At 43.0% G+C, this 19038-nt stretch overlaps 1 protein-coding gene across 1 annotated transcript in view; it reads right to left on the reverse strand.

Annotated features, from left to right (window-relative positions):
- LOC139751620 (sucrase-isomaltase, intestinal-like) overlaps positions 1-19038 on the reverse strand; it is a 45095-nt gene that overhangs the window by 13885 nt on the left and 12172 nt on the right. The window contains exons 11-16 of the mRNA XM_071667241.1: positions 18597-18787; positions 17826-17933; positions 10149-10285; positions 8659-8782; positions 7821-7950; positions 4460-4621 (exon numbers count right to left, since the gene is read on the reverse strand). Of these exons, the coding sequence (XP_071523342.1) occupies positions 4460-4621; positions 7821-7950; positions 8659-8782; positions 10149-10285; positions 17826-17933; positions 18597-18787 (852 nt within the window). The remainder of the gene's footprint in view (positions 1-4459; positions 4622-7820; positions 7951-8658; positions 8783-10148; positions 10286-17825; positions 17934-18596; positions 18788-19038) is intronic.

Below are 19038 nucleotides of genomic sequence, written 5' to 3' on the forward strand. Positions count from 1 at the left end.
TTTGGGCACATGGAGAGAATGAGTGAGGAAAGATTGACCAAGAGGATATATGTGTCGGAGGTGGAGGGAACGAGGAGAAGAGGGAGACCAAATTGGAGGTGGAGAGATGGAGTGAAAAGGATTTTGTGTGATCGGGGCCTGAACATGCAGGAGGGTGAAAGGAGGGCAAGGAATAGAGTGAATTGGAGCGATGTGGTATACAGGGGTTGACGTGCTGTCAGTGGATTGAATCAGGGCGTGTGAAGCGTCTGGGGTAAACCATGGAAAGCTGTGTAGGTATGTATATTTGCGTGTGTGGACGTGTGTATGTACATGTGTATGGGGGGGGTTGGGCCATTTCTTTCGTCTGTTTCCTTGCGCTACCTCGCAAACGCGGGAGACAGCGACAAAGTATAAAAAAAAAAAAAAAAAAAAAAAAAAAAAAAAAAAAAAAATATATATATATATATATATATATATATATATATATATATATATATATATTTTTTTTTTTTTTCATACTATTCGCTATTTCCCGCGATAGCGAGGTAGCGTTAAGAACAGAGGACTGGGCCTTTGAGGGAATATCCTCACCTGGCCCTCTTCTCTGTTCCTTCTTTTGGAAAATTAAAAAAAAGAATAAAAAAAACGAGAGGGGAGGATTTCCAGCCCCCCGCTCCCTTCCCTTTTAGTCGCCTTCTACGACACACATGGAATACGTGGGAAGTATTCTTTCTCCCCTATCCCCTATCATAGAAGGCGACTAAAAGGGGATGGAGCGGGGGGGCTGGAAATCCTCCCCCCCTCATTTTTTTTTTAATTTTAATTTTAATTTTTTTAATCTACTTTTTAATTTTTTTTTACTTTATATATATATATATATATATATATATATATATATATATATATATATATATATATATATATATGGGAACTTCAGTGAAGGGGGCTAATGGGGAGGTGAAAACAAGTGGTGGTGATGTGAGAAGGAGATGGAGTGAGTATTTTGAAGGTTTGTTGAATGTGTTTGATGATAGAGTGGCAGATATAGGGTGTTTTGGTCGAGGTGGTGTGCAAAGTGAGAGGGTTACGGAAAATGATTTGGCAAACAGAGAAGAGGTAGTAAAAGCTTTGCGGAAGATGAAAGCCGGCAAGGCAGCAGGTTTGGATGGTATTGCAGTGGAATTTATCAAAAAAGGGGGTGACTGTATTGCTGACTGGTTGGTAAGGTTATTTAATGTATGTATGATTCATGGTGAGGTGCCTGAGGATTGGCGGAATGCTTGCATAGTGCCATTGTACAAAGGCAAAGGGGATAAGAGTGAATGCTCAAATTACAGAGGTATAAGTTTGTTGAGTATTCCTGGTAAATCATATGGGAGGGTATTGATTGAGAGGGTGAAGGCATGTACATAGCATCAGACTGGGGAAGAGCAGTGTGGTTTCAGAAGTGGTAGAGGATGTGTGGATCAGGTGTTTGCTTTGAAGAATGTATGTGAGAAATACTTAGAAAAGCAAATGGATTTGTATGTATCATTTATGGATCTGGAGAAGGCATATGATAGAGTTGATGAGATGCTCTGTGGAAGGTACTAAGGATATATGGTGTAGGAGGCAAGTTGTTAGAAGCAGTGAAAAGTTTTTATCGAGGATGTAAGGCATGTGTGCGTGTAGGAACCTACATTCACTGAGAATTGGTTCTCAGTGAATGTAGGTTTGCGGCAGGGGTGTGTGATGTCTCCATGGTTGTTTAATTTGTTTATGGATGGGGTTGTTAGAGAGGTGAATGCAAGAGTTTTGGAAAGAGGGGCAAGTATGCAGTCTGTTGTGGATGAGAGAGCTTGGGAAGTGAGTCAGTTGTTGTTCGCTGATGATGCACGCTGGTGGCTGATTCATGTGAGAAACTGCAGAAGCTGGTGACTGAGTTTGGTAAAGTGTGTGAAAGAACAAAGTTAAGAGTAAATGTGAATAAGAGCAAGGTTATTAGGTACAGTAGGATTGAGGGTCAAGTCAATTGGGAGGTAAGTTTGAAAGAAGAAATATTGGAGGAAGTAAAGTGTTTTGGATATCTGGGAGTGGATCTGGCAGCGGATGGAACCATGGAAGCGGAAGTGAATCATAGGGTGGGGGAGGGGGTGAAAATCCTGGGAGCCTTGAAGAATGTGTGGAAGTTGAGAACATTATCTCGGAAAGCAAAAATGGGTATGTTTGAAGGAATAGTGGTTCCATCAATGTTGTATGGTTGCGAGGCATAGGCTATGGATAGAGTTGTGCGCAGGAGGGTGGATGTCCTGGAAATGAGATGTCTGAGGACAATGTGTGGTGTGAGGTGGTTTGATCGAGTAAGTAATGTAAGGGTAAGAGAGATGTGTGGAAATAAAAAGAGCGTGGTTGAGAGAGCAGAAGAGGGTGTTTTGAAATGGTTTGGGCACATGGAGAGAATGAGTGAGGAAAGATCGACCAAGAGGATATATGTGTCGGTGGTGGAGGGAACGAGGAGAAGTGGGAGACCAAATTGGAGGTGGAAAGATGGAGTGAAAAAGATTTTGAGTGATCGGGGCCTGAACATGCAGGAGGGTGAAAGGCGGGCAAGGAATAGAGTGAACTGGATCGATGTGGTATACCGGGGTTGACGTGCTGTCAGTGGATTGAATCAGGGAATGTGAATCGTCTGGGGTAAACCATGGAAAGTTGTGTGGGGCCTGGATGTGGAAAGGGAGCTGTGGTTTCGGGCATTATTGCATGACAGCTAGAGACTGAGTGTGAACGAATGGGGCCTTTGTTGTCTTTTCCTAGCGCTACCTCGCACACATTAGGGGGAAGGGGGATGGTATTCCATGTGTGGCGAGGTGGCGATGGGAATGAATAAAAGGCAGACACTGTGAATTGTGTGCATGGGTATATATTTATGTGTCTGTGTGTGTATATATATGTGTAAATTGAGATTTATAGGAATGTATATTTGCGTGTGTGGACGTGTATGTAGATACATGTGTATGGGGGTTTGGGGCATTTCTTTCGTCAGTTTCCTTGCGCTACCTCGCAAACGCTGGAGAAAGCGACAAAGCAAGATAAATAATATAGATAAATAAATAAATATATATATATATATATATATATATATATATATATATATATATATATATATATATATATATTACCAGCAAATAGTATGTTGGCCAAAATGATTAATTAATCTATAATAAACGCAATGTATATTAGGTCACAAACCAGTGTGATCCACAAGCAGTAAGGAAAAACATTTCTTTAGAATATATTTATATTCTTTCCCCATCCAAGTCAACAATTAGGTCTTTAGGTGCCTGTAAATCACACGTGAGGATGCGTGAGTCAGACGACACTGTCCCTATGCTGGTTCTGAACCCGGGAGAAATTATGATCTCCCATGGAACGTAGAGCAATTGTAATCTTTTTCTTGGACTTCTCGAGAGGAAATGACTCAGTTTATAGGATGTGACCCAACACATGAGCGTGACATGCTGAGCAAGTCATTATGTGACGTTTTCACTTGAAGGTAATGATTAAAGTGCTTCATTCTGATTCATCGTGTTAAGAGGAATGAAGCATTCTTGTAGTGAGACGGTTCCCATTTAGGTTCACCTTTCAACAACAGCTGCAGTGGCAATAGCAGCAGGTCTTCAGAGGTCATGTGTACACAACGAGGTCGGATGACCTCTGTAGGAGGAAAGGTGGAGTTCAAACGGGGAACGTTACTCGATCTCGTGTGAAGGGTGTGTGATACAAGTCACTGTTGTCATGTACATATCATAGGGATGGTAGGGACTTGGCGCGGTGAGATCAGGGAGGCTGGAAGGAGTAGCGCTTTCCATACTCTCACGTACAGATACCAACGTGGATTGGTACTGAACGTACAAAATAGAACAGATATCAAAATATAGAATTTGATCTTTATGCTCTCTCACTCTAGCGTTTACAGCTTTATAGAATGTATAAAAGAGACCCATAAAGATCTTTTTGTTTGAATGTCTTTACTTGACGCAGAGATCATCTGAAAGGAAAGACCTGACAGGGCAGGATGGTAGCTGTGTAGAGACAGGGTTAAGATGGAGAAATCTCCTGACGGTGCACTAAAAGTTAAAAACTAAGTTCATGGTTTCCTTCATGACTGGAAGCTTGTGGTGGAGAGTGAGTGAACCATGAAGGCAAGTGCATTCTTGCAGAATCATAAGAGTTTCCGGTACAAGAAGGGATGGGAACCGGTTTCTTAATGATGCTGATTGAAGATTAGATTTTCTTCATGAAAAATGACAGCTTTCCATATGGCAAGGCCCAGGACGGTATCCCAAAGCCAACAGAAGAAAACGAGGAGACAGGACCAGAAGAGTCAACAGAAAATGCAGATCTATATTATTTCTCGTTTTCATAATTTGATAATGATGTAGAACATCCTTGTCGATATCCTAAACCAATAACAATTAAGGCATCCTTAAGAACTCACCTTCGGGAAGTAGACGCTCCTGGAGGTGGCGCCCTTGGTGATAACAGGAGCCACCATCAACCCATTGCCCCACATGAACTGGTCGTCCACATCGCGAGCCTGCAGGTCGCTCGGGAACACGTTCAGCAGAGGTCGGACCACGGTGCTGCCGTGCATGTGAGCCTGGCAACACACCATGAGAACATAATGAGCTTCATCCAGATTGAAACTTATAACACAAGATCCAGATTAAAACTTTAATAGACCAGAAGGATATTTCTGAAACCGTTTATGCCATGATAAGTACAAGGAATGACAAAAACAATTTTTGCGTATCACAAGAGCTGTAACTTTCAGCACTTTTTTGTAATGACAAATGTAAATTCAGCTTCATTTTAACCAAATTGCAGCAGTACAGCATTACCACACAGACGTGAATCACAGAAAATATCTATTTTATGAAGAGTAACTATAAAGGACAGACAGGAGGCTACATGTGCCACAGGTGGAAGGTAGTGACGGACGCCAAAATGATATCAATGACATCAGAAGATGTGCTCATCATAGGTACACAAAGGTGAGACAATGCAGGGAAGGAGATGCAAGATATAAGGAGTTGATTCATGGGCTGATAATAGACACAAAGGAACGGAAACTGAAGAGGTGTTGGAGTCTAGGGACTCTGAAGAAGACAAGAGGACGGGCGGAATGAAACACTGAGAGAAAGCCACCAAGGAGGCAGTGTAGAGTGTCAGACACAGGGCAGTCCAGGAAACATGGGGTACTGTGGATGGATGACTCAGAGCGCTCAGGTCGTTCACGACACGTATGCAGCAAGGAAAAAGAAAATTTTTAGATAAGATTGAAAATATGGAAGAGGACATAAGAAGACTGCAGATGACAGAAAGGTGGGCCACTGCACCAGAGCACACACACACACACACACACACACACACACACACACACACACACACACATACAAAGGCAGGTTTAAAGACGCAAGTCTGTGATGATCTTTGGGCTGCAAGAGACAAACCTTCTAAACAAGGAGGAAAGGGAAGCCAGTGAAGCTAAACAAGGAGGAAAGGGAAGCCAGTGAAGCTAAACAAGGAGGAAAGGGAAGCCAGTGAAGGGAAACGTGTCAGACAACTATGTCTGTGTTGGACTTGACCAATGGACTTGACTATGAGGCAGGAGAATACGGGCAGTACAAGCATACTGGAAAAAGACCAGTGAAGACAATATTTCACATGTAACTATGGAAAGAGGTGCTTAGGCAGGCAAAAGACTGATCTCAAAAAAGGAGTTCAGAGCTGTTCAGGTCTGGGGCCATTGCTTTTCTCAACTTGTCTAAATGACCTGCCTGAAGACTGGACTTCTACTGAATACGCTTGCGAGTGGTTGTCAGGAGTGACAAACCCAGAGAGGAGGGGGTCAGGCTTAAAGAAAACTGGAAAAGGTAAAAACTAAGATGAGTCACATTAGGCCAAAGGAAGGAACAGTATTCCAGCGTCTAGTGCAGAGAGACTAGGACTAGATGTCAGAAAATGCCTTAAGCTGAGAGTTCAGTATCTCGACTGCCAGAAAGCACTTGCTTGACACCACATATAGGGGTTGGTAAATACGTTGGCTCTTCGGGCAGAAATAATATTGAACCTGCTTCGATTGCTGGAGGATTGTGTTAGGAGAAGCGTACAAAGAACTCGCATCACAGGAGGTTTCGAAAGAGTCGGAGGGTTCACAACCGGCGTGCCGCAGGATTAAGTTTAGGGGCCATTGCTCTTCTTAATCTGCGTAAATGACTAAGAGGAAGGGTTGGACTCCCACCTGAATATGTGTTCAGATGATGCCACGGCCATGAAAAAAGTAAATATTGATGTGGATTCCATCAAATTACAAGAGGACTGAGACAAACTTCAGAGTTGGTCTGATGCATGGTTGATGAAATTCAGAGTAAATAGAAAGGAATGATGATGGAATATAGTGAAAGAAGGTCTCAGTGCAACTACTATCGAGCAAGGAAGAAGCTGCAGGAATCGGTATGTGAAAGAAAAGTAGTATTTAACACTGTCTCTAACCCGTTGCCAGAGCCCGATCTTATATGAACAAAGGAGGCAAACAGCTTACTGGCAAATATTGGAAATGCATTCATGCACATGGATAAAGAAATATCAAGGAAGCTGTTCACTTAGTATGTTTGCTAAAACTAGATTATTCTTCTAAAGCTTGGTCACCATATTTGATTAAGTACGAAGATATAACAGAGAAGGTCTAGAGGAGTGTAACAAAGTTGATACTAGAATTAAGAGTAGAGTTACAGCGAGAGGTTAGAGGCCATTGATTTGCTTTATATAGTAAAAAATAAAGTAATGGAAGGCTTGATCACACCCTCTCAGTTTTCATACCAGTCTGATGACGTTAAAAGTGAACAGTTCCTCGAAAGATGCAAAGACGGAGGCCATAACATGAAACTAAGCAAGAAACTTGTTAGAAAAGAAGTTCTGTTATACTACGCTAGCAGCATGAACAAGGTTAGGGCTACATGAGTGCAGAACTCCCTCCCCATACAGTGCAAATGGGTAATTACAAACAGGTAATTACTGTGGGCTATAAATGCCACCAGAGACAAGAGAATAGGTCGCGTTCTAGAGACGAGTTGAGAGATCTGTACCAGACAAGAACTACACACACATACTGATTTTCAGTGTAATGATGTAACTGAAGTGAGAGACAGAACTCATTGCATAACCCAGTCCTGAACTTAGGGGGTAAGAGAGAATACTGTAAGACTCACGCACACTTACCATTAATTTTTCATTAGCTATTTGTTATCATCATCTTACTGTGAGTTACATAGAGTTAGATGCATGTTGCCACGGGCTCACTGTTCCCACGGGCCACTGTTAATCAGGATGTTTGAACACGTAAGAGCTGATCTGTTATTTGAACACGTTGTTGAATGGGTGTTGACGGACTCCCATATAACCCCTGTCAGTGTGACCCGAGGGGACACACTGGCCAGCATCGTCACACTGTTCACTAGAGTGTCGTAGTATGTCATAAGACTATAGCCCAGAGTACTACAGATGTACATACATATTTTCTTGTAATAAATCCACAAAGGCCGCCTGATCTTCATTGAGTACCTCAGACGAAGAAGACCTGATTTCCTTCCTATCAACTCAACCTTACAATACTGCAGAGACCTGGGCTTCCTAAGTGAAAAATGGTCATGACAGATCATAAGAAACAACTTTGAGATGGAAAGGGTGTGAAGTGATTGAGGTTAAAAGGGTACGAAGACTTAACCTCCCTGAGCTATAATATATCTCCCTTGAAGGGAGAGACTTTGAGGTAAGGTAGTCATAGTGTGAAGACTCACCTTGTGGAAGAGTGTGTAGAGGTACGGTAGGTACTGGTAGCGGATGTTGAGGGTGTAGCGGGAGATCTCGGCCACCTCCGGCCACATGCCAGGGTCCTGGTCCGCAGATCCGGCCGTGTTGTGGTTACGACTGTCGGGAGGAGAGACGTGGTAAACATTACAACCTTTACAGTGCTCGTAGTAACCTCTGTGCTTAATGTTTTCACACGTTTTCTTCTTTCACTCAGCAGTACGAAATATAAAGAAAAGAGAAGCGAGAAACATTATGATTAGTTAAAGTGCATCAAATTATTATAAAGAAAGGTTCTGATTGGTTGAGTCATATTACATCATCGTCATGTCTGTATAAAACGTTCCGATGTCCTTGCAAGGCAATTCTTTTCTTCTATTTGTCGCTGACGCTGTGGTGGCTTCCACGAGAAAAAAGTGGACGCAAAGTCTTGGCTGTTGAGAAAATGATGATATCTTCCTTCTGTCCCACAGCCATGGCAGGATGACGAATTCATTACGAGAAGCAAAGCAACGCTTCAGAAAAACTCTGACCATTGCATTGTCTTACAATCCGGACGTGCAAATAAAGCGGACCAACATCCGCCTTACGTGAAGACATCCAACGCGACCCACCTGCCTCTGACACTGTCCTGAAGTGGTAAAAGGTGTCTGCCTCCAACCATCTACCCCTGACACTCACCTGAAGGGGTAAAAGGTGTCTACCTCCATCTATCTACCCCTGACACTCACCTGAAGGGGTAAAAGGTGTCTACCTCTATCCATCTACCCCTGACACTCACCTGAAGGGGTAGAAGATTACCTCCATCCACCTGTCCCTGACACTCACCTGAAGGGGTAGAAGGAGCCCACTTCCATCCACCTCATACACATTTCCAAGTCGGGTTCACCGAAGAAGCCACATATGTCGGCACCGACCATGGGGATCCCGAACATACCGAAGTCAAACATACCTGAGGAATGGCGGGTATTTTAGACGATGCAAAAAATAAGAATTGATTTCTATATTTGCCAATGTACGAATACAATATCCTGGATGTAAACGAAGACAGTGATGAACGAATATGATGCTTAGGAAAGTGATCATAGGACAACAACATAGTAAGATACATGTAGACAATAAAACCAGTGAACATCAATCAGTTGAAGACGATGATATCAGACAGACTCAGCACATGAACTCAGACATCAGACCAATGACAAGTGAACTCCCAGAGATGAGGGAGGGCGTCACTAGTAAACAAATTAAGTGAAGCCTAACTACCCAGGAGAAAGTTATTACTACAATACCACAAAGGTGACAGGTATTAGCCCCAGCAGAACACCGTGACTGGAACGACATCGTGAACTCACCAACCCGACAAATGACAAAGGAACCAGTAGCAAGTATCGCGACTCACTGATACTGGGTTATTAGGTTCAGCAGGGGTAAGGGACAGGTTAGTTCGGAGCGAGTTTGAGTAGAGAAAACTTGGAGGAATTGAAGTGTTTTAAGGACATGAGGATGGACATGACAGCAAATGGAAGCATGGAAGCAGAAGTGAGTCATAGGATGAGTGAGTGAGCAAAGGTTCTGGGTGCGCCGAAGAATGTGTTGAAAGAGAGAACGTTATCTGGGATGGCAAAACCAGGTACGTTTGAAGGTACATTACTCCCAGTAGTATCATTTGGATGCGAAGCATGGACTATAGAAAAGGCTGTGCAGAAGAGTGTGGATGTGTTGGAAATGAAATATTTGAGGACAATGTGTGGTGTGAGGTGGTTTAATCGAGTAAGCAATGAAAATGCAAGAGATGTGTAAGAGTGAATGTGTGTCACTGAGAGAGCAAAAGAGGGTGCTGAAATGGTTTGGACATATGGAGTGAATGAACGAGGAAAGGTTGACAAATATACGTGTCAAAAGTGAAGGGAACTAGGAGAACGGGGAGACCAGTCTGGAGATGGAAGGATGGAGTGAAAACGATCTTGGGTTATCGGAACCTGAGCATGCATGAGGGTGAAAGGCGTGCACGAGATAGTGTGAAATGAATGGATTTGGGATACTGGGATCGACGAGCTGTTAGTGGACTGAGCCAGTGGATGTGAAGTGTCCGGGATTAACCATGGAGAGGTCTGTGTGGACAGGGAACTGTGGTTTTCGGTGCATTACACATGGCAGTTAGAGAATGGATTTTAGCAGATTCGGCCTTTCTTTGTCTATTTCTGGCGCTATCTCACTGACGCAGGAAACAACGATCAAGCATAAAACAATGATTATAGTCACCAAGTTCGTGAACATCACAAGGACGGCAATCAGAGCCAGCTGGCCACACGACTCACCGATGATGGCCATGTGCATTTGTGTCCAGTCGGCGGAGTTGTCGCCCAGCCAGTGGACAGCATACTGGCCCGACCCCGGAAAAGTGGAGCGGGAGAGCACCACGGGCCGCTTCTCCGGCTGCACCTCCTTCAGGCCGCTGTGGGACGTCAGTTGTTACATTTCTAAACCCTCCCTATTCATTAAGTTATCATGTCATGTGATAATGGTGGATTAAATGAAATGAGAGCCATACACGATGTTCGGATAGATTAACAGCACTATTAGTGTTTAAAGTTGAAAAAGATATGAAATCTAACCTTGGAAGCCGCGTAAATATAGAAATGTTTATCTAAGAGTCATCAACAACTGATAAAATGACACCACCAATGAAACCATTAAACATGTACAAAGTACAAAATCAATCGCCGTATGAGCTGAAACCTTAGATAAAGAAGATAAAGTTAAGATCTGTCTTACAGTTGTTGGAATAATACGGGTTTAGAAGCATTGATATCATTGTTTTGAGTAACTGGGGTGTTCACTTGTGTACCTGTACTTACAGGTCCTCAAAGATTCCCTTAACTCCTCCTAAGAGAGAGAAATATGAGCCCCCATAGCACCTATACGTACTGGAGCAAGATTAGCTAATCTAAGTTTCCTTGCTGAAAGAGAAAGAAAAGACTGACGAAGGAATTGCTATGGCAACTGCATCAGTTACCCTCAACCGTTTTCTTTCGTTGCTTCCGGAGCTTGACAGAGAATGTATCAAAGCTGATCCTTCCTCGGGCTGTAAACGCAGATCTTCTATGACCCAGTGCAGTTGTAGAGACGGGTAGGAAGAGGTTGGGCAATCGTGGTACACTAGTTCTGCACTACCACTAGAAACAGGCTTTTTCAATCCTTCAAAGTTCGTATCTTAGTTGTTGGGTCGTTCACTAGCGAACCTGCGGTGAATGTCAATGGGAGGAGTGCGGGAAGCATCAGGACAAACAACAAAGCATGTTCGCATTGCCACAACCTTCGTTCAAAATACATAAATGTCTGTAAACTAATCAGACCACTGAAGACACGTTACAATATATAATGGAAACTGGGAAATCACTCATGGCTACACGAAAAAAATATAAAAAACCTGTTGACTGTCATGGTAGTACGAGGACAGGCATGTCCCTATATCCTTAAGGACTCTCATCCAATTAAAACCGATGACGAGATGCCCAGAGCCAGCTGGTACAGGAGGTCGCCTAAGTGCAGTGTTTGGTAGAGTTGCCTTCACTTCCAACCAGAAGAGTCAGCGCTGTCAACTCTCTTTCCGTAAGGTGTGAACCCGGGGAGCATCGCTCGCTACTTCGAAGCTTTCGTTTATGGGTGGTGGAGAGGGAGACGACTGAGGCCGGCGCATTAGGGGGTTAGCAAGGGAAGGAGTGAAGAGGCGTGAGACAGGAGTGCGCTGGTAGTTGACGCAGTCATACAATGCTGTATTTTCTGAAGCAAGTGCAGAAATAAATTGAGGAAGCAAAATGCTGAAGGCGATGTTAATCGCAAATTAGGCCGTCATTCGCTGTTTATGCTAAAGGTCTGGATTATTCCATGATAATGCAACTCCTCCCACCCCCACCCCTTAATTAGCACACACACACACACACACACACACACACACGCACACAGGCCATGTCCTTCCCTCCATTTACAAAAGCAAATGTCACTAACTCGAGAGTGATCTTTACACCTGCTAGGTTTGCCATGAAGGGCAGCTCTCACGACCTATGTCGTAGCTGAAAGATGCATTTGAGTGCTTACTTAACCGTATTATTCTCAGTATAATTACCTAGAAAACTGTGAACCATTCTTAAGTATAATGAATATGATAAAGGAACATCATTTTCCAGCACTCAAGTGTTCCATGTAATGTTTCACGTTTCATTGTTTCCAGCTGTAAGAAAAGCATGGTGTTGGCTACAGAGTGGCGAGGGTGTACCGACATGTTGTGGTCAGTAAGCAATTTGTATCGTGGGAATGTAGATATCATATTGTGGTGGTGGTTTGGTATAGCTTCCGGCAACACTTGGAGCATGAAAACGTTCGCTGCTGTTTGTTAAGAAACGTGATTTATACGAGCTTATCAGATAGTTTTGATGGTATGCAACGTTTGATTACAGATTATACATCAGTATCACGTCAGGCAAATTCAATGAACTGGTAAACTGTGTGTAACAAAATGTCAGCTGGCGAAATAATGAGCTTCGTGTCATTTTCCCATTAACTATTCATATTGTTAGCGGCATGATGGTGTTGGGTATATTCGAAAAGTTATTTCACAGCTCATCTCCAAGGCAAAGTAATGTAAAGAGATCCTTGTAATCTTACGATTTAATGCCAAACTCAATATCTGTATGAATCACCCATGACGACCCCCAGCTAATATATTACCCATCCCGTAGTGACCAACACAGTACCTCACTCCCACAACCATTGCCACAATTTTTCTTGACGTCTTACCTGATGCTATGCTTCTTACTGTATCCCCAACACATGGTTAACATGACACGACACCACTGACGTTTGCGTAATAAATATAAGAACCATGAGAAATGTATAACACGTGTGAACATTCATTCATACAGGGTGCAGTCATCATTCATCACTAGTTTAATAAAGCCATTTTCATTTATGAATTTTCATCATTTCCTGCTTGGGTCAATGTAACACCCATACCACAGTCAGTGTATCAATAGTGTCAAAGAATGAATGTTGTGGTCTCACGGCCTGAGCTCAGAGAACGTCTCTGTTCACTCACGTGTGGCTTCGAACTCACGAGTTGATACTCTCAGGTTCACTTACCGCGGAGAGGAAGGAGCGACACTGTATTGTGTAAGTGTATCGAAACCGAAGTTAACACCACATAGTGAGACGTTGCGGATACCAGGAACGACTTATATGTGAGAAGCAAAACTCCGGACAATGCAAGCTTGGATATAGCTTCAAACGAAAGCTTCGTGGCAGCGAGTAGTTACTCGCTGGGTTCACACCTCACAGAAAAAGTGGATTGACAACTTTGACTATCCCGGCTGCAAGTGGAGGCGGCTGTGACGTTCAGAGAAACATGTCGTGGAGCGCTACTGCCCTACGTCCATCACTCGTGCCAATGATCTTGTGCGTAGAATGAAAGGGAAGCCGCAACCCTTCGAAGCTCAAAAACCCATAACACTTTCCCTGGATCGGTTGCCTGAATAACCTCACTTATAATAAGGACAATATGAGGTGGCGAACATGGTCTTAAGGGGTCGGGGCAAGACAATCAGTGAGGAGAACTAACATCCTCAGTGGTTTGGATGTATTAGTTCATAGCGCAGTTACAGGACGAAGGAAATAATGACTGACGTCCTCTATCTACGCTGGTATCACAACAAGAGCGAGGGGGTGATCCTCTCTCTCGTTCTTAGCGAGTTTAGCTTAAGAGCGCCTTGAGTTGGGATGCACGAATGTTCTGCACAATAAATCCAAAGATAGAGAGGATCTTACACCATTCGTCTTAAATAAGCAACATAATGAATGTGAGATGACATTTACTGAGTCTGAACTTGATATAGCCCTTGCCAGGGGTAAGGCCCTGGTAAGGGCAGTGCCCCTGGGGAGGATAGTATTACTCATGACATTGATAAATCTTAGAGACGTGTACCTGATAACCCAGTACTAAAACTGTATGAGTTGTGCCACGGGTCATGTACCTTCCTTGTGGACCAACATCCTAATTGTACCAATACGAAAATACAGTCAAACTGATGAATTTTGCCTCATCTCCCTGACGAGCCGCCTGTGCAAAACGTTTGAGAGGCTGGTGCTCAACAGACTACTGCACAAACTCAAAGAACATGTCACAGATAGCAAAAGTGCACACAACTGCATCACTACTTTCCTAACAGTTCATAGGGACAGACGGCTCAAGTACACCACATTTGCGTATTTGGTATTGCTAACAGGAAAGCTATTTTGTATGAGCTAGCAAAAAATGAATGTAGGCGACCGGCTCCTGTATAGGAAATTGCGTTATCTGTCTAACATAAAGTCTACTGTGCTTTTTCAAGGCTACAAAAGTAAAGACATGATACCTGGCACTCCTCAAGGTGGAGTACATTGGTCCCATTTCATTCAGTGTACTGTTTAATGTATTACTGAAATCAGTGTCAGAAAGTCCATGGAATATCAACATTAGTTACGTTGATGATAAACTTGTACACACTGAAACACATCGTGAAATGCAAACCGTACTTAACTGCATACATACACCTTGTGAAAGCATTAGCTATACGTTTTCTACAGAGAAAACCAGTGTTCAATAAACGAATCATATTCACTGAAAACAGATGAAAAACCTAGTGACTGTCTCTTCCTTTGAATACCTTGGTGTCGCAGTCCCATGTACTGCAGCTAGTGTGAAAAAAAGAGCTCTTGCAATTGTGACTGGGTGTGTTCCTAGTGATGGTGCAAATGTAGCATTGTTAAAATGAAGTACTTAATTATATTAGATCTTGTAGATTACCACGCACAAATATTTGTCCTAAAGAACAACAAAGGTATCAATAGACTTGAGAAAATGCAAAATGAATGTTTTAAGAATCATACCTGGCTGCCTGCAGACCACATAAGTACTCAACATACGGAAAGAACTTGCTACACCCAACATATGGAGAGAATACCTGAGTCAATCTTATGATGGGACTGAAACTTTCACCAGATGATTCAGATAGTGTTGTCTCTAAACAAATTTTTCAGCCACTAAACCACATTTGCCATGGCACAGGTGAATCTAAATTGATCCAAATAACAGCTAACCACATGACAATGATTAGCTTACATAATTTGCATGAAATTACGAAGCCACAACGTTTCCCGCCATGCTGGCAAATAACTCCATTTGGCATCAATATACCCATTCACAATCTTCATCTTCAATACTCAGTCAAACCCAGTGGTCTTGGACATGAACAGAATTTCCAGGGTGAACACAGTATAGGCCAGTGCATTGATTTTGATGGTTCTCTCAATTCTGCCACTCGGAGGGCAGAAAGTGCTGCCGTTGTGATCCAGCCCAATGGTAATACATTAAAGAAAATGTTAGAGAAAGTATCTGGGCGCCTGCCCTACAATCTAAATTGTTCGCCGTACTCATCGCTCTTGAGCGTGTAGATATCACTGCCATAGACAGTTTAATTATCTCCAATTCTTTATCTTTGCTTCTTGCCCATAATACCGTGAGATCAGAATGTAACATGCCGGTCAAGGGATGCAGTTCAAATTGTTATGGATTCAGTCTTCGTGAGCATGACAAAGTTGATATTTTAGCCAAACTTGCACTTAGTAAAGAAGCTGTTACAAACAACACTGGGTTCTCAATCCGAAGCCTCAAAACCGTAATGAGCGAGGAATCAACTTAACTCTTTGAACCAAATACACGAGTTCAGACAAGTACAGGGAAAAGCATTTTCCATTACAGTGAAATGTGTAAAGTAACACATGCACACGAGGAAAGTAATAAGGTGAACAAATTACAAGATGTTGTAATTACTAGAGTACAGCTAAGCTATAAGTGTTATTGGCGCTTTATAGTATCTGATATTAATCATGAGAAGTGTAAAGTTTGTGGCTAGCGATGAGAACACAAATTAGAACACTATGTCTTAGATTGTGAAAAAAGAACCTTTTAGGAACAGGTTCAAACGAACCCTACAAGAAATGTCACAACACCTTTTTGTTTATAACAAGATAGTTGAAAATCCAAAATTGTATCAACTTTTTGCATTTAGTCAGTAAAACATACCTTATGAAAGACTATGTAATCTATGTTAAGAAACATGTTTGTGGCAATTCCTCTAACAGGACCCATTAAGGTCTGACAAAAACCCTTTGTGACCTCTGAAATCATTTTGCGTTATCACTCACTAGATGAGCCCTGGGTGCGCAATATACTTGCCAACGATACCAATACAAATAAACAATTCAATGTTGCACACGTGACAGCGCAGGGTCGAACACACCCTTCCTAGAGGAGGGGAAATGTGACGAGCAGAAACCGTGGCCATCCACAGTAAACTGTGCTGAACCTACCTTAGTTGCACAGTGTGTGCAATGGAAAAGTGAGACGGCGAATGCGACCGGGAAGACTATCAAACTTCACTGAAAAAAGGAAAGCTGACGTAGCTATAAATCGAATCGAGAAATAGAAGTGAATCGCCTAAGACCCCCCCCCCCCCCCCCCACACACACACACACACACACACACCCCACCACCGTGCATCGAGTAAGTCATCACAATAAGCAAGGCTGCCTAGTCGAAACGACGAAGGAGGCCTGATGAACCCCCGTGGTGAAGCAGTAATTACGAGGTGGAATTGCATGGGGACTGTCACTTGGCTGTCTGGACCCTGGAGAGTCTGTTTCGCTAGCGGCGCGTCCCTCCAGACAGGCACCGCTGCCTGAATGACCTGTTCTCCACTTTTCTTGGCTAAATCTTCAAGACAAGAACATAAAGAAGGATGATAGCAGCCGACGAACATTCGGGAACCCCACCTGATCACAACGAGATGGGAACTCCGATGATGATCGTCGACTGATGGAACAATTCTATTGGCTCTGTCCTCATGGAACTGTATAACCAATCGAGACAAACTGTATTGTTCAAACTGCCTTGCGACCGCTCGGGTAGCTCTAAGACACAACAGGAAAGGGAACCCTCGCCAGCGAAACTAAAAGAATCGAACCCGGAAGAAGCAGTACCGATCCCTCATTTCGTCGCCGAATGAAGCAAGTAGCCGGAGCTTTGTTCAGCAACGAAGCAACAATCCTGCAAACGGGCAACCAGTACAAAAGACTAGCCAGTTTGGTCCTTTATCTCTGGCCCCCATAAGGCCGAGATAAGAGACAAGCGACAAACGAAAACACACTAGAAAAAAGAGAAACAAAGAGAACACAGTAGGGGCACCAGCACTGAAGATGGCTGAGACAAGTGATTCCATCACTAATAAAAAGTTCTGTATATATACAGACGACGGAATCACCAGAAGTCCTCTTATACTAAAGCAAGACCACTCACCGAGAAAAGAGAAGACCGAAATGAAGACATCGCGAAGTATGCGTATAGGACAGCAGGAACACCAGACCGAAATGAAGACAACATCGCGAAGTACACGTATGAGACTGCAGAAACACCTATCCGTACCTGGCAGTAGCTCGGGAACAATTAATGCCTGATCGGCCCTAACACTAAACAGATCAAGGTCAGAAGACGACGACAGAAAACGGGTGAGGGATGACTGATGCAGTTTCTGTAGTAGTTCCTTCTTTGATCTTTTCTTTCATTCCTTCTCAGTAAGGAAGATTAGTGCGATCTATTCTTGCTTCAAGAAGCACAGATGTCATAGGGCTTCCAATTTGTTCCCCAAGGGACGGGGATTTGAGGACCTCAAAACGCAGGTACACAGGTAAATGCCCTAGTTTCTCAGATATAGCAGTGGAAACCACGACCGATGGCTTTATCACAGACGGAAATGTTTTTATTAAAAGTCTATAGTACCTGATCGAATGATACCACTAATAAAACTATTAAATCCGTATAAGAAAATACAAACTCCATCCCTATGAGTTAAAATATTAGAGAGAAAAGTTACGACTTGTCGTACAGGTGTTGTGCAATAACGTACTTGTAGGTGGCAACGGTTTCAGACCAGCCGTAGAGGGAGTGGACATCGTAGTGGAGATACGACTGGTTTCCGTCCGTCTGCTTGGCCGACATGCAGATGGTGTGGTCACTGGAACACAAAGCCTAGCTCACGTGGGGGGAACTATGGACACAAACACATTTTGGGGAACTGAAGTCTGAGAGAAACTTGATGACGTTTGGCCAGCATCAGAGGATGCTACTCTCTGTACACTGAGAATTGAACGTTGATGTGAGGAAAATTATATATTGTCATACAAACTGATGCTGTTAATGACAGCTTTGGTAACAAACACTGTTTGATAATAATTCCAAGACGTGTAAACTCTCTCTCTCTCTCTCTCTCTCTTAACACACACACACACACACATCTATATATATATATATATATATATATATATATATATATATATATATATATATATATATATATATATATATATATAATTATCACTTTTTTCAGCATACCTGATTTCATATGTGTAAAAGAATGTTTCTGACTTTTGGTTCAGTTACCCAAGATAGATCTTATTTCTCTAAGCTTTTGTGTCAATATAATCTAAACGGTTTGCCACTGCCTCTCTTGCTCCCGTTCTGTCTATCTGTTCTTTCCATAAACATATCACTCTCCTTCCCCACCCGTTCCGTTTTGATAACGCCTTCCCTAAGGTCTGCTCCCGCGGCCACAACTCTACCCTTGTGGCTACAACTCTCCTCCTGCGGATACAACTCTCCTCCAGCGGCCGCAACTCACCTGATTTTTTTGCTTTTATTGTCACCCGTCCGGATCGTCATGGTCGGGTAGGGAGGATCGTCCCAAGCGTTGTTCGGACACTTGAGGCTCCAGTCGGGTTTGTCCGGTGGCCAGTTCCACGGCTTGTCCAGGTTGGTGCCGAAGTTGGCCGGCTCGTTCATGTCAATCCAGATGGCGTCGTACCTAAGTTCCTTAAAGTAGGGGAAAGAACCTCAGAGTGGACAATGAAGTGTTTAGGTGGGTTGGTAAGCTAAGTTTTGGGGCCTGTCAGCTGCCAGGGTCGTTCAGGCCCTCAACCTCGAGACATGACCACCAATCGAAAAATCTTTATCCTCTGTAGCATAAAGGTAATTGTAAGATCACATACATTCTTGCTATAAATATGGCACTAGCAGAATTAACTGATTTATCTTTTTTTTTCAATTATGCATAGTGCCAACGA

Source organism: Panulirus ornatus, chromosome 11 (assembly GCF_036320965.1).
Source record: "Panulirus ornatus isolate Po-2019 chromosome 11, ASM3632096v1, whole genome shotgun sequence".
NCBI lineage: Eukaryota > Metazoa > Arthropoda > Malacostraca > Decapoda > Palinuridae > Panulirus > Panulirus ornatus.